This window comes from Lithobates pipiens, unplaced genomic scaffold (genome assembly GCF_037356315.1).
Source record: "Lithobates pipiens isolate NorthernLeopardFrog02 unplaced genomic scaffold, aLitPip1_a1.2 Scaffold_11, whole genome shotgun sequence".
In the NCBI taxonomy this organism is placed as follows: Eukaryota; Metazoa; Chordata; class Amphibia; order Anura; family Ranidae; genus Lithobates; species Lithobates pipiens.
Window position 1 is genome coordinate 1,289,694 of NW_027507696.1, and position 16,951 is coordinate 1,306,644.

A 16,951-nucleotide genomic window follows, 5' to 3' on the forward strand; every position below is an offset into this window, starting at 1 on the left:
TGTGCTGTCCTGAAAGACGAAAGAGGAAAATTTCTCCCCTAAACTTGCAGTTTAGGAGATACCTACAGGTAATAGGCTTACCTCTAGTTATAGGCTTACCTGTAGGTAAAAGTGGTGTAACAGGGTTTACAACCACTTTAAGGGTCCCCAGCTCAATGTAATGAAGCCAGGTAACAGCATTTTCAGAAATAGGAGCCTACAGGTTTACTGCATAAAATTGAAGGGGGCTTCAAACTTTTGAAACAAAAAGAACCGGTTTACTGCCCCTCAGACTTTAGGGGGGCCAGACTGACCAGTGGGAGTAGAAAATTGTGGAAGGAATAGTGCCCCATCTTTGGTGTCAGTGGGAAGCATAGTGCCTTATTGTTGGCATCAATGGGAGGAATTGCCCCTCGTCATTGGAATACATAGTGCCCCAAGGGCCAGATAAAAGGGCCACATATGGCCCATGGGCTACAGGTTGGAGACCACTAGTTTAAACCATTTCCTTCTGGGATCCAATATTTATTTATTTTTTTAACATGATTGTGTAGGCTTTTAGAAGCATTGCTGGTTTCTTCCAGCCCCAAAAAGTTGCCTGGGAGACTCACTTCAGTCCTCCTTCCTTCCGCATGCTTTCTGTGCTGTAGTTTGCGTGACACCCAGCTCCGTTCCAGTTGCCAGTCATGGGTTTTGGGTCCAGCGTTGCCACAACACCAAAGTCCTCACATACTCTGTGTAGGATGAAGCGAGCCATCCAAAGGTGGTCTCCCATATCTATCCCTTCACAGGGTCCAACTTGGAACTCCCACTATAGAAGAGATAAAAGATAGACTATAACTAAACAGTTTGCACATCACATGGAAATGTAGTCCTATCCATCTTGGGCAAAGCAGACTTTCAATTGTTTTAGGGTCCATTTAGATATGAGCCTATGTGCAATGACATTATTTTGCATTTCGACACATATAGATATACGTTTCCCCAATGTGCTTTTGATTATAATTTGGAGTAGATCAGGTTAACCACCATTGACCAAGGCTAAATACTTGTTGCCAATATATCAAAATGCATGTTATATGCGGCCATTGGCTTCTATGCATCTGCCAATGTAAAGCAATTGCAGGAAAAAATGTTGCTGGACACCATGTTTAGTGTTTCAAGAAATGAATAGTAATAGTGGAAATGGGCCCTCACAGATTGTGTTAGGATTTTAGAATGGGTAATTTATCCTTACCTGTGATGGCATAACTTCTGCGTTTGTGCCACAAATTTTGATGCCAGCATACAAGCAGGCTTTGTAGTGGCATTCCACAATATCCCTTCCATAGACTTTGTCTGCACCGACTCCACAGTAATAGGGACCTGGAGGGGACACCAAAGACCATCAGTTCTAAAGCAAAAATAACTAGGCTAGTTTTAATTCAAACTACAAAACATTTTTAACTTGGAGACCTGTGGCCATGTCAGCCTCTGGTAATGTCTCAATGTACAAACTACAGTCGTCCAGCAACAGCTTAAAATAGCACAATTCTCATTTAATCCAAAATTGTGCTTTGATGAAATGCTCTGGATAATTGTAATTTTGATGGCCAAGATATTTTCAAACACTGAGAACAACTTCAGATAACCATTTACTGCTGTAGAAAGCTCCGGTAAAGCCCTGTAAACAATGGTGCCACAATTCAGCAGCTATCCATTTATGAAACCGTGGCTTAGTAGTCAACACTGGTCCTGGTTTCAAATCCTAGTCGAGCACCTGGGCTCGACCCAGAATTTGTAGGTTGTTTTGCAAAGCAAGTTTATTTATTTTTTTTAACTGGGTTAATCCCCATCTACCTCAATAGACTTTGTAGGGGCATTAGAACAGATTGCAAGGGACTCCAAATGTTATAATTCTGGAGCAATTTAATAGAAACTATGTATAACTGAAAGCCAGGATTGCAGTTACTTGAATTGAGACCTTAATTGTCTACAATCCTTAACATCAGATTGTCATGTGACAATGTGAACTCAACATAAATGACACCCAACATTTACACAGCTAATAGCCCCATGAGCCCGCTAACGAGGACAGGAGAGTGATTAAACACCCTGAAGTAGTCACATGACGAACTGCACAGGAGAGACAGGTAGCACTTCTGTTAGCTCTCAACATTGAGGAGTCCCATGATCTGCCAAGGACCTTGGGTACCAAGAATCCTCTCCACCCCCTTTGGATTTTCATTATATTAATTCTTTCTAACCCAACCTAGCTTAATCCTGAGCACAAGATCTTATAGCTACAGAACAGAATGGCTGCTAGAACAATCCCCAACCTGAAAGTTTTTGTAGTGCAACAGGAATATTCACCTTTTGTATTAAACAAAACAAAGTGCACTAGTATTGCAAAGGATCTGTTTTTGTTTACAATGGAGTATTACAGATGCAATGCACAGGCTCCTGTAGATTATTCCTCCAGCCTCAGATCCAACTGTAAGCATGGAGCTGAACGGAGTTGACTTCAAAAGCAGAGGTCACTGTTATGGTGAGCTATTGAGAGCAATATATGTTCCTCTGCCATGTAAATTTCCCATTTACAGTTTAACAAAACCATCATAAAAAAAAAAAAATCTAACCTTGTGGTCCTGGGAAACCATTTTCAGGCCAGCCATATGGATGTCCATTAATACCAAGGAGGGTGTACTCTTGTTCCATGCCAAACCATGGGTGCTGATCAGCCACCATGTCCATGATCCGCTGACACATGTGACGCAGGTTGTTTTCTGGAAGGAGAAAAACAATTTAAAGTTAATAAAGTTCCATCACTGGATCTGCCAAAGTAAACGCTAAAGTTGTGTACAATGAACAAGGGTGAGGTCTGCATCTCTACAATGTGATGATGTGAAAAGGGGGCACCTTTTCAACAAGCTGCACAGCAAAGTTTTTTCCTTTGATTCATGAAACCCAATAAAATGCATGTATGTTACCACTATAGGCTTCAGGGGTATTCTGCCAGCTCCCTTTAATACCATCCCAATAGTATGTACTAGATTGGGGAAGGGGGGGGGCAATTTTGGGGGAATCTAAACCCCGGTACAGCACAGCTTTAACACTTGTTGCTAAACCTATAAAAACCTTTAAATATTGATCAGCGACTATACAAGTCATGTCATCATGTTGCAAGGATTTCTGGAAGGTCATGTAGACACCACTCAAAGCCAACATAGTTTGGAATTTTGGAACTGTACAAAGTACTTTTTGCTGTGTGGGAACCTACCAAGCACCTTTCCAAAACATACAAGGCAATCATTCACCATTTTACTACCCAGTCTAAACAGTGGAATTGCTCAGCAATGTTCTAGTGATGCCAGATAATCTCTCCAAAGTGGAGAAGGAGATTTAAAGCGGGATTCCGCTGCCGTTTTATTTATTTTTTATTTGTGTCACTGGTGGGCGATTCCTACGGTGTCTTTGCAGTCACGATCGGCATCTTTTTAACCCCCGACGTGACGATTTCATTGCTAAGAAAAACTTTTAAAAAGCAGTCCGGCGGTTTCCATTTTCACTGTGGGCGTTTGAAGCCCACAGGCATTTACTTCCTGGATGCGATGACGCTGAGCTCCCAGCATCCACCGCTCCATCTCGCACATGCTCATTGAGTGTCCTCTTTGTTTTCCTTCCTCTTGCCTCGTGTGCTATAGTGGTAATGGCAGATAGAGCTGCCTGCCCACTTTCAAAATGGCAATTTCGGACACGCCCTCGTCACGTGACCGGTGTCCTCCTTCCAAAATCTCACGAGATTTCGGCATGACTGTGTCCCCCACGGATTCCTGGGAAATAGCTAAAAAAGTTCCCAGGGACCATTGCGAAGCCGATAAACACGCCTACTCCCACGGGAGGAGAGCCCGGAAGTCGGCATAAACATTAAAAATAAAAGGTAAATACTGCATATTATTTTATTTCAATGGTCATAACTGCATCTATGTTCCAAAGCCATTTGAATAAGATGAACTTGCAATTTTCTGTACAAAACCGCTTTAAGGTCATCTATGAACTCCAAAAAGTACTGCAATACTTGCAAAAACAGCAGCATGTGCTCGGTACTTTATATACTCTGCGCCACAGTGAATAAAATTGGAACCCTTTTGAAGATGAGCAGACACTATGCCGTAACGAGTACCCCCTGACTACAGATGGTTGTTATCACTACATAGTAACGCAGAAACTGCCAACTAAGCAATACTTAGAATTCTAGATGTAATTGTAGAGCCACCAGTGGTCAGTTAAAATGTCCCGTGTTCACAGATTCTGCAATTAGTGGTACTGTACCTGCTGAATTTCGGTTGAATTTTATGACCTCACACATGACTAGCTTGTTGGGGTCCAAGCAAAAAGGGTCACGAAACATCTGGACAGGGAAAAGGTACATGTCACCAATGGAGCCCTTAGCTTGATATGTGCCTGCTCCACCAAAGTTCCATTCTGGGACCTCTAATGGAAGAAGAGGAACAAGAGTTAGCAGGAATACCAGGTTAGAGATCACATGGCAGAGTTGAGGACAATATTCGGATTACAGCTGATCACCTTTTGAGGCACATCAATACATTTTCCTGGTTAGTCATTTTTGTTACACACAATCTGTTATTTCAAGAGCTGAATAAAATATTAATTGAGCTTTTCAAGAGTGCTGACGAAGGTCTTTTTTTAACCCCTCCCTTAAGAGTCAACCCATGTAAAGTGGATGTTTCCATGGATGCAAAATAAACAGTTTCTTGGCAAAACATGGAAGAGATCCAATACTAGCTCTGTATACTCCACTTATGCACACAAACCACTGCTTTTACAGGAGTTTTTGAATTTTTTTTTTTTTTTAACTTCTAAACCTCTATAGGAGGAAGAGGCATTTAGAGTTAAAATAGGGGGGCGCACTTGTGTTCAGGAGAGGGGCTTTTGAACATAAAATCTCTCAAAGTGCTTTAACATGCATTGTAATGGCAAGAATTCTGGCCAATAGAATGCATTAAATGCCAGATGCAGAAACATGCATGAATGCAAATGCAAAAATGTGTCTTTTTACTGCGGCCTAATGCCTGTAAGAGAAAAGGGTCATAAGTGTAGCGCCGGCTCCTGATGAGCATGCACTATTTGTTTTTGAAAATTAATATTCCTGAAACCACAATTGGGTTTTGGGTCTGATTTTGCTAAATTATGTTATTTTCAGTACCAGTCTAGCTGGATTGCACTGAGTTCTCCTTGGCCACAGGTGTCGCTGTCACCGCAGGCAAGTGTGAGAACGCAGATTAGCTGGAGGTATTGAATGCCATTCTCTCTCGGAACCAGCCCAGTGGGAGTGTTCCCCTGTTGTGCATTCTGAGAGGTGGTATTTAAGGCACTGACATTGCATGTTTCGGGGGTTCCGTTCCAGAAGATATTTTCTGTCTGTCTGGTCCTGGTCCTCCTGAACAGTCCTCATGGCCCACCTGGCCTGGGGTGCGGATCCATGCAATTCCAAGCCTCGGGGCTGGATAGCCTGAGGCGAAGCAACTGCAGGGACAGGCCTGAATGGATATCGGGGCCTAAGGATTCAAGGGTGGTCCGGTGCCGTCTCATCTAAGGAGAGGCCCAGAAACTGGAGAAGCATCCAGGGGAGGACTCTTTAGGAGAAGGCCATGCGCAAGGCTGGCTTCTCTGAAGGAGCCTGGAGGCTCAGTTGAAGGACACTTAATGGATCTACACTCATACAGTATCACCAGACCGGCTGAGAGATACTGGTACCGTATGATAGCTATTTAAATTTGTCTACGTCCCTCAGTTACACTCAAGTCTGTGGCAGAGACTTTTTCTTCTTAAGTGTTCTACATCCAAGTCTGTGGCAGAGACTTTGCTTTATTCAACACCCTACCGGCTGCTGGGCTTAGTGAGATGAGGTCTATCCGGGGGTTGTGACAATCCAGCTGTGAAACGTTTTTTCTCTGGATTTCTTCTATAAGAGACTTTCCATTCCTACAGTCCAAAAGTACCTGAACTTTCCCTTAACCCTCTACCCTCAATTGAGAGACTGTTTTATCTTTCAAAAAAATAACCCAAAAGATTCAGTGTGTCAGTTTCTACATTACTTTGGGTCATCTACCATGGGAAACCCTGGACGGAGACGAGGTCAAGAAGGTAACGGTAAGCCCAATAAAACCAGCAGCTCCTTTGAGGGTTAGTACTACACAGGGGTGGACTGACAACTCATGGGGCCCCCGGGCAATAGGAGCTTATGGGGCCCCCAGGCAATCAGAGATTATGGAGCTACACAGTAGACACAAACACACACACAGTATACAATCACACAGTATACACAGACATGTTTCTATTGGCTGGGAAGGTACTGGAGAGGTGGGGCAGCTATAATCTCAGAATTTTTAGACCAAAAGGATGTCGGTAAGGGACATTTCAGAGTCAGATGTAAAAAGGAAAAACACACATTTTTACGTACTGTCCCTGGTTTTACTGAGGCTGGCAACCCTGATGGGGCCCCCTAGTGGCATGGGGCCCTCAGGCAGTGCCCGAATGGCCCAATGGTCAGTCCGCCCCTGGTACTACATAAGAATACAGTGTGCTTGAAGCCTTAGGACTTGGTCATTCTGCTGCATAGCCATTACAGAACATTTTTGTGAACTGGAACATTGGAGTCCAACATGAAGCCTATAGGCTTTGTCGTAACCCTTCAGTCACCCAATGATAATTTTGGGTGGATTATCTGCATGTCGCTCTTTCCTCTAGAAAAAGGAACAAGTTTTACCCCTTGTTCAAAGTCTAGTTTGGACTTATCAGCTTGTCTGACTGCCTTTTCCCCCCCACTCCTCAAATGAATCATTGTTATAAGGTGTCTCCACCTCCTCCTCTGCCTCTCACCAAGGATAGCACAATGCTTCAGGTGGGAATAGATGGCAATAGTCACGACAACAGACACCTACAGCAATAAACTGCTAGAAACGCTTAGAGCCTTCATTTCAGGCCTACCCCAAAGCCAATAACCTTGATGCAATTGCATGCTGGGGTACACATCTTGAAATGCTACAGTCTACACACATTCCATTATCTTTCCTAGCATTTGCTTCAAGAATAAAGGAAACAAAGCAAATGCATGTACAATGAGCATTAGCAACATACCTTACAACAGCATAGGCAGGAATAGGGCCCAACTGTGCTGGACGTGCGACTTCCAAGCGGCATCCTTGCTCAATGTGGGCAGTAATGATAGTGTGCCCACAGGATCAGCTCTGCCATCGAGTTATTTATGGCATGCCAGAGCAGATGCTGCACCAAATCATTGTATGCCCCAGGTCTCGTGTCACGTTGCATAATTTCTTGGAAATTTGGTGCTGCCTTTTAAAATCATGGGGAGGAGAAATCATAAATTGAATAAATCCCTTTGAATTGTGCCTTGAATAGCAAACCAACCCTCACAATAGAAGATTTGGTTTTTGGCTTTAACGCACTGCGATATCTAGCTGTATGGTATATTTTAGCTGCATGGATGAGGTCAATCGTGATTGAAATTGTCTTAGCATGCTTTGGAATGCACAAATGCCTGTAAGCTAAAGTGCCTTTGGAATTTTTACTTCAGAGTGCATCCAGATTTCCAGAAGTCGCATAATACAAGGTGTAAAAGTGGGGGAAGGGCTGCCATCTTACCTTCAATAGACTTGGGTTCATAGTCCAGGGTCTTGGTCTTGCAGCGGAGCCGTTCTCCAGTACCATCAATCCAGACGTAGGTCACCTGGACCATCCCCGCTTGGGGCAGCTTCATATACTGCTCCCTCACCCCCTTGTTGAGCCTGGAACTGTGTGACACAGACATGGTGGTGATTGCTGATCTAGAAGAAACAGAAGGAAGAAATATTGTTATTTTACAGGATTTATATAGCACCAACAGTTTGCGCAGCGCTTTACAACATAAGGACAGACAGTACAGTTACAATTAAATACAGGAGAAACCACAGAGTCCTGCTCATTAGAGCTTACAATCTAGGAGGGAGTTTCTGGTGGTAACAGAAGTTTCCTGAGAATCTTACAAAACTGCAAGCCAGCAACATTCTTGTTGGCAGATCTGCAGTACCGTGCCATGCGACCAACTACCAACCTGGAGCACAACAACCCACCATTTTCAAATTAGGGTCTCCCATTAAAGAAAAAAAAATGTGCTACAGCACCTAACAGTGCTTAGTTCCCCTGCAAAGTACCACAAACACCCATTGATCCTGCAGGTGAATCTCACCTAAAGCAACTTCCTTTGATGGGACAACCACAATGCTGCACTGTCCCTGAATTCAGAGCACAGTTACCACTCATGTAGGGAGGGAAGAGGGAGGAGCAGGGCTCAAGTCCTGCGGGAACACATGGGAACGGAGTTCCTGTATTTTTTCCACAACAGGAACTCAGTTCCCATTAGCAGCCGTGTCCTGCAAGACTTTGAAGTATGTGAGCTTTGTGGGAGGTGCTACACCAGCAGCCGCTGACACAGCTCACAATAGTAAGTGCCGCACACCTGACCATTCAGGCATTGCCAGTAGGGGGCACCATGATAGCTTCCGCTTCAATCTACCTGTCAGTCACAGCTAGCTGACGGGTAGATCAGGTCCCTGCTGCTAAGAGATTGTATTTAGTCACACCTCTCGTGATGCTCCTCCCTGCCGGCCCCTCCTGATTTTCTGTCTCCTCACCCCCCCCCCCCTCCAGTCTCCTGCATACTTGCTCTGTGTGTCCCGCTGAATCCCCTCCCCTCCTCTATCTTCAGTGCCATATGATGAGAGAACCCAGAGGAGGAGCACAGCTATTCTGCTCACAGGACATGCAGGGAGAGAGGTGAGCTGAGGGAGGAACATCAGTTTGGGGTGGTAAGCTGGGCACAATACCTGGCAAAGTTTAATGCCAGGAGGGAAGTTTATGTGGAAATATGTGAAGGGTTGGAACAGCAGCGAGTGTGTGTTGGAGCCCCTGCAGAGTTTGCAGCCCCCCCAAGCTAACATACATCTCCTAAGCAGGAACACATCACTATCTCCCCAACATTCTGTCCAGATAATGTGCACTTAATTTATGACCGTTTAACCCTGTGTTATCCAAACTCTGTTCAATGAAAAGTGTAACCTCACCACATAAACACTCTATATACAAAATAACATTCCCCCGTAAAGATCAGAACATGATGGTCACATTACATGGAAGCACAATTGAATGAATGCTGATTATTCAGAGAATTACCATATTTATGTTTATTGAGGATTGTTTTTTTTTATGCACTAACAGTTAAGCTTCATACACACAATATGAAAATTGGATGAAAAATACTACTTTTGAAGCGTTCGTGCATATGAGCGTATCATTTTTTATTTTATTTTTGATGGGGGAGGGGATCTTGGGTGGGAGTTCCCACACTTTTTTTCCCCAGGACTTGACCCCTGGGGAGGAGGGAGGGGCATGAGCATGACAACTTGTACTCAATATTCTCAAGCAATTCCATGATTGGCATGCACTAAGTTGGCCATACATGGATCAGCAGGACCCGGCCAAATTTTCAATCCATAGGCAGGTTAGTGGTAAACGAGTCGATCTATTGGTTTGCTAGGGTGTGGATGGAATCAAAACATTTCCCTTTGCTCAACAAGCAAGTTTAAGGAAAGAGAAGTACTATATCAGCTGCTAGCGATATTTGCAAGAGAATCTGGCAGGCTGGTTGTACTCAAGTAGATCGCTCAACTTAGTACATTCAGCCTGCCCATTAACGATTCAAAGCTTGTCTGGTTCCTACTGAACAGTGTATGGCTGGGATGGGTTCTTTTGGTGTGGATTGCTTCAGCCGCCACGCCGTAAGAAGACAATTGCTGATTCCTCTGTCAGCACTGTCCGTGTTCACGGGGGGAATTGTTTAAATGTCTTTCCTGCAACCCGTGGTTGCAGGAGAAAAAAAATTTGATTTGTGCCGTGTATGATCAGCCTAAGGCAGGCAATACAGAGCGAATTTCTTTCCTGCAACCACAGGTTGACAGGGGAATTCGATGTATGGCCACCCTTACTATTAATTCTAACCAATCCTCATTATGATCTGCCCAATCAGCAATGGGTAAAACATAGCTAGTATATCAAAAGTTCCTGCAGAAGTAAAGCAAGACAGTTCATAAACTGTCCCCGGGGATGGAGAAATGCCTGAAAATGTGCTAAACGGCTTCCGTATGACGGGACAAACTCAATATGGCCAATTATCTTCTAAAGAGACCACAAAATCAGCAGACACCCATCACAAGTCTTTGCAGAGCTAATCGGAGAAGAAGAACCAGACTTTCCATGCTGGGCGAAAAACAGCCAAAAAACTGGAACTGGTTATTCAACTTTAAAGCCAGATAGAGCAGTCCCCTTGGGGTGTGTGTGTGTGGGGGGGGGGGGGGGGGGATTAACCATTTGAAGCCCAGAGAGACTTAACTAACCTGATGTTATATTAAACTACAAAATCCCCTGTATGTTTTTAATCTATTCAATAGACATTTGAGGGGGGAAAAAAACCCACATGCGGTAACACAAAGCATATATATATATATATATATATATATATATATATATATAATATATATATATTTATATTTTTTTTTTTTTATTTTTTTTTTTTAAGAAGGTACAAAAATCTAGACTGCAGAAAGTTTAAAAGGCCAAATTTTACAGCAGCAGATTGGAGGGAGTGTTGTGCATAAAGACAATGGGAGATCCCAAACAAAACAGTTTCATAGAGATCCCCTTCATCAGTATCCCAACAAAGCTAATTTTAAAAAGAAATTCCAGCTGGCTCCTACATCAGGCTTTGTATTGCCTGGCAAGTCAACAAGTCCTGGAGATTCAGAACCAAATAAATAAGATCACAGCACAGGACAATGAAGATAATCTGGCTGCAAGTCAATGAATGTGCAAGCGATGAGTGGCATGTGAAACACACCCAAAAACTCCACCTGGTGCCAAAAAAAAGTGCACACACATAAAGAGTGAAACACAAAACGTGCAATAGGTGTTACACTATCCTCCGCTAGGGAAGGACCTTACTCTGATCCCCCGCGGCGTTAGGCTCGGTTCACACAGCGGGCGGCACGACTTGCAGCGCCGCGACCTGCACACGATCAGCGGCGACTTGCAAAATGACTTCTGTATAGAAGTCCATGCAAGTCGCCCCAAAGTAGTACAGGAACCTTTCTTCTAAGTCGGAGCGACTTGAGTCGCTCCTATTAGAACGGTTCCATAGTACAGAACGGAGGGCAACTTGTCAGGCGGCGAAGTCGCCTGGACAAGTCGCCCCTGTGTGAACCGAGCCTAAGGCTCCAGATGGGGAATTAGCTACTTCACATGGGTCCAGCTGGCCGAAACCAGACGGACTCCCTTTCTCTGGAGGGTCTGCCGAAAACAGACCCACCCAAGTACTAGGTGGGACTCCCCTGAAGGGAGACCCCATGAGAGAGGGCGAACCAAGTCAAAAGGCATATGTCCACCCCCTCCCAAGACTTTTAGAGTAGGCCTGAGGACCCACACCCTACTCATCACACTGTGACAAAGGTGAACACCAAACAAAAAAAACAAAACAAAAAAACATAAAAGTGACAAACATGGGGATGAATAAAAAGAAAGTTGGGAGAAGTGAAAGTGGCCATTGTGCAATACAATGGCCGGCCCTTCGGCCAGGAATCAAAACTTCCTCTGGTCCTAGCCAAAAGACTTGGCCCTAGAAGCAGGTGTGAAAAAAGTGTGTGTAGTGAAGTGACCAAGGTGCCAAATCTCAAAGTGCCCCCCCAACACTTGTGCAAGCTATGGCACCCCTGGACTGCCACTCCAGGGGCACATTCACCACAGCCTTTTCTCTCAACCCTGACCAACAGCCCAAACAGCCCCCTTCCCCACCAGAAAGGTATAGAGCTCTGAAAGCTCAGGGTGAGCCCTCTTCGCTAAACTTCCATCGCTCCCACCTAATTATATTTGGGAAGTACTAACCAAACCCTTATTAGCAGGGATGCAGCAGCAGCGAGGGCCCCTCGTCCTCTGGGAATCAGATATCACTGAGGTTCCCCCCGGGGGATCCGCACATTCTTATAGTAGATACCTACAGGACACGCCCACACATCTGATGTAACTGGAGAGTAATAAGAGAAGGGCATGCCCAGTGCGCTCACTGACCTGCCCACTGACCTGCCCACTGACCTGCCCACTGACCTCTACAACAACAGCCACATTCCATCTTCCACGCTGTAATTTCCTCAAGGCCCAGAGAATACTACCATTCACTTTCCATGTCCCTCTATTATTTATATCACTTTTATATTATTGCAAAGAATAGTCCCTCGCGCTATCGAGTGAATGAGTCTAATCTAATATAAAGTTGCAGCTAGACCTAAAAGTGTCTGTGGGGTGGGGCGCTGAGCCATAGTCAGGTCACAACTAAATAGCCCAGAACACAGCTGTGCAATCAGCGTGTCCTTCTCTCCAAAATCGAGTGTAAACCAGCAATCTTCCAGGTAGCACAGGGTCCCACTGCCACATATCCTCCCCCCTTGTTTCGAACCAGAAGGAGGAACACATAAACCCGTCACCATGGATGGGACACCTCTGTGCCAGCCATTAGCTGCGTAGGCCCATTTCTTTTTCCAGGTAGGTTTCCACCAGTACTTCACCTTGACACCTCTGTGCCAAATATCAGCAGCAGGAGTCCTAATCTGCCCAACCTTTTTCCTAAAGGGGCACTCCACCCACATCTTCTTCCAGGTATGCTTCCACCAGCTCTTCTTCCTGAACCGTGGGCTCCCACTAATCTCTCTATCCCTTCTATCTTCTGGCAACAGGATAATTCCTTTCTTTTTCCCCCCCATAGACCTACTCTCCCGGGACTGTTGGGAACCCCTTCCATGAAACCTGTTGGAGACTGACCCCCTCTCACTACCTGACGCAACACTAACCAACAACATTAGTTTCACAGGTTCACCAACCCCTGTGTGGTTACCCTTGGCAACCAAACCATCTGAGAGCAACACCACATCCTTCCGTTTAACCTCAATAGCAATGTTCCACAATAGTCAGCTCAATATTATCATTGTCTGTCATCAGGACCTCTTGTCACCTTGTTTGCTAGGACAGTGTCTATGGAGGGACCATCTACAGACAAGCAGTTACTCCCTATGGGACATTCCCGCAGTTTCACATCGCCCCCTGTTGTCCAACACTCCAATAGCGACTGTCCTACCAAACGCACCATTTTTCACCACATTTTTCCACCCCAATCATTTTAACCATTTCTGTGTCCATTGGAACCTCAACCAATACCTTTGAGCAGTCCGACAGTGCTCATACAATTTTTCGTTACAGTTACCAACACCGTTATTTCCTGTCAGAGTGTCTCCGGGTACCTCAAACTGCACCTCCCTGCGAGTGATGGATTGAATTCCCACTACTGCCGCGTCTGTTCTGAGCCCTTTTGGGTAAGACCGCACTATATTAAGATTCCTCTCAACACGAGGTCCATCGGGTGAGACAGCACACACGCCATGTACCAACCACTGCTTAGCTGCACCTCGGACTGCACCAGCAGGAATGTACCTCATCACACCAGCATACAGAGAGACTTCCACTGTGTCTATAATTTCTGATTCCTCAAGCAGTTTCCCTGAGCGCCTTACACACACAATGGCTGCTGGAAGCACTCTCGCAGAGAACTGTGGCACCACTTTCCACAAAAGTAACCAACATTGTAGTAACCAGTTTTTATCAACATTACTCAACATCCCCTAACATCCCCTGTACCACTTGTCTCCACTGATTGGTACTATGCAGAATCAGGTCACCCATCTGCGGTGGATACATGCAGGTGTACAGTGTAAAGATTTTCACCAATTCCAACATCATCTCGGTTATTTCTAGACATGCCACATCTAAACACACAACTCTAGGGACTTTTCCCTTTCTAACGATGTGGAGGGGCTCATTTGCTAAGGCTTGAGAGGCTGAGACACTCAAAGAGACCTCCACCTCAGAGGCAACTGACAAAACTTGCGGCTCCCCACGAGTACTGCAAAACGCATGTTTCACACTCATCCTTTCATTTTCAGCAACACTGAGCCCCATCCAAGTCTTTATCCATTATCCCACCATCCTGACACTCATTACTCATCTCTTTTGCTGTGGACAAAACCTCTGCTATGTATGCGCCCTTTTGAGATCCTACCAACTGGAGAGGGTTAAAGGGGTTGTAAAGGTTCGTTTTTTATTTTCTAAATAGGTTCCTCTAAGCTAGTGCATTGTTGGTTCACGTACCTTTTCCTTCGATTTCCCTTCTAAATGTTTTTTTTCTTTGTCTGAATATCTCACTTCCTGTTTCTCCTCAGTAAACTTCTCACCATCATCCGAGCGGTGGTTAGTCAGCCAGAACAGCTTACTGAGGAGGAACAGGAAGTGAGAAATTCAGACAAAGAAAACAAAGAAAAAAAACATTTATAAGGAAAATCGAAGGAAAAGGTAAGTGAACCAGCAATGCACTAGCTTAAAGGAACCTATTTAGAAAATAAAAAACGAACCTTTACAACCCCTTTAACTTCTGCAAAAGCCAATGCACCTATGTCTACTGGCCCTGCAGCCTCTCCATTTGTCACAGCAGCAATAGTGTCCACCTTACTATTACCTTCAGAAATTTCTTTCCACCACGCTAACACCTTTATGGCAAGACTATGCCAGTCTATCCTGTCTGTGCTACAGTCACCAGTACTCTGTAGTACTGCTCCCTCTGCCCATGGAGACATAGGTGGACAGAGTGGTTTAGCAGCAGGCATCCTGCACCAGTCACTGTCAACCACATTAGATTGTGATAATTCATGCTCCATCATTTGAGCTGTTTTGCCATTGTGTTCCACCTGAGCCATATCAGAGTTGTCCTGGACACCCGCCGACTGCAACACGGGGAGTCCTCGTGAGATTTCCAGGGACAACTCTGCGGCACTGCCTGTGGTTGCCATGGGAAAACCTTCATCAACATTTTCAGAAATACATTCCTCATTATCATTCCTGACTCTCATAGGCTGTCCCAGCTTATTACCAACTTGAGCCTGTGGGATATTTATTACATCACTTTTTGCTTTATAAGACACTCACCTGCCGGGGTGGCTACACAGTCATCCTGGGAGACTTCAAGCTCAGACACCATGAGCTCCTGGGAGGTCTTCAGGGACAACCCTGTTGCACCTGTCATGGTTGCTAGGGGCAATGGCACATATCTATCAGTAGTCACCCCTGACATATATACTTCAGCACTCTGCTGAATCAGTCCTGTCCTTTGCACAGAACGGTTTTCCCTTTTAAACACCAACATAGAGGGAAATGTATCACCGTTTTCAGAATTGTTAGTACACAACACATCATTAGGTTTAACTTTAAAGTGGTTGTAAACCCTTACAACCAACTTTGACCTACAGGTAAGCCTAGATTAAGGCTTACCTGTAGGTCCAAGAAATATCTCCTAAACCTATACGGTTTAGGAGATATTTGCCGAAAGACAGGCACCACTGTCTATGGCGCATGCGCGCCGCTGTCAACGGCGATATGCCGCGAGTGGCGGCTCCCGTGCGCATGCGCGGGAGTGACGTCATCGTGGCTTCGCCGAATGACAGCGGCGGAGCAGCGAGACCCACCGAGAAGATGGATGAGCCGGACTACAGGGGACAGCGGTGACATCGCTGGCTCCTGTGTCAGTTAAGTGACACATAATGGACTACTATGTGATGCGATGCGATGTGATGCATAGTAGTCCATTATGCTTTACCTTTGCAGGCAATCAAAGAGGAAGTAAACTCCTCAGAGTTTACTTCCTGTTTAACCCTTGCTTCTCTGCTGAAAAGAGCATTGCATGGAGACAAGTCCTTGCAGTGGCAGCTGGTGCTCAAATTTTTTTTTTGGGGGGGGGGGGGCGTATTCTAAGTACTCAGCAGAATCGTATCCACATGCTGACAAATACAGTCTGGCCTAGAAAATTTTGAAAGTATTTTTGCTATAGTTTCATGTACTACACCATTACCAATACTTAGGCCAGGTATTAATTGTTTGTTAATGAGTTTGTACTGACAGCTATTAGTTAAAGAAATTGAAAACTTGATTTCTAGTACAGAGAACACTTTGTCCTCAGCATTCAAATTTAACTTTATGTTAGATTTATCAGGAAGAACTGGGTTATTTGTGATATATTTATTCAGTGCCCTTAAAAGCGGAGGTCCACCCTAAAGTGGACCTTCCGCTCATTGGAATCCCCCCCCCTCCGGTGCCACAATTGGCACCTTTCAGGGGGGAGGGGGGTGCAGGTACCTGTACAGTACAGGTATCTGCACCCACTTCCGGCGTAGATTCTGCAGAAGCTACGCCCCTTTCCGCAGAATCTACGCCCCTTTCCGAAGGTCCCCCGCTGCCTGCTGGGAAACACACGGATCCCAGAGACAGCGGGGACCATCCTTATTGCGCAGCGCGACTCGCGCATGCGCAGTAGGGAACCAGGAAATGAAGCTGAAAGGCTCCACTTCCTGATTCCCATACCCAAGATGGCGGCGGCAGCACCCGAGAGACGATCGAGAAATCGGCTCCGGGTGCCGACATCGCGGGCGCGCTGGACGGGTAAGTGTCATTATTTTAAAAGTCAGCAGCTGCAGTATTTGTAGCTGCTGGCTTTTAAAAAAAAAAAAACGGCGGAACTCCCGCTTTAAGATAGGCCAAATACAGTTATTTACCACTGATTTAGCTTTCTTTACAATTCCAAATTGTACAAACTCTTGAATAATGGCAGAAAGTGGACCAATTGATTCTAGTAGTAACGCATATTGATTAAGGGGTTCTGGATCTTTCCCCTCAATATTTAATTCAGTATTTTTCAAAGTTCCAATGTCATTTTGGAACTTTGACCACAAACTTGGAAAACGTTGTGCCACTTCCTTTAAAGCACAATTACCAT

At 45.0% G+C, this 16,951-nt stretch overlaps 1 protein-coding gene across 2 annotated transcripts in view; it reads right to left on the reverse strand.

The window, feature by feature from the left end:
• The window catches only part of LOC143959323 (glutamine synthetase-like), a 53,681-nt gene that overhangs the window by 15,778 nt on the left and 20,952 nt on the right, over positions 1–16,951 (reverse strand). The window contains exons 1-6 of one of the 2 annotated variants that reach the window (XM_077468012.1): positions 11,971–12,051; positions 7,645–7,826; positions 4,291–4,452; positions 2,598–2,744; positions 1,217–1,344; positions 591–790 (exon numbers count right to left, since the gene is read on the reverse strand). In XM_077468012.1, the coding sequence (XP_077324138.1) occupies positions 591–790; positions 1,217–1,344; positions 2,598–2,744; positions 4,291–4,452; positions 7,645–7,810 (803 nt within the window). In that variant the 5' untranslated portion in view covers positions 7,811–7,826; positions 11,971–12,051. Of the gene's footprint in view, positions 1–590; positions 791–1,216; positions 1,345–2,597; positions 2,745–4,290; positions 4,453–7,644; positions 7,827–11,970; positions 12,052–16,951 lie in introns of those variants that run through there. The other variant, XM_077468014.1, reaches the window with a different exon arrangement.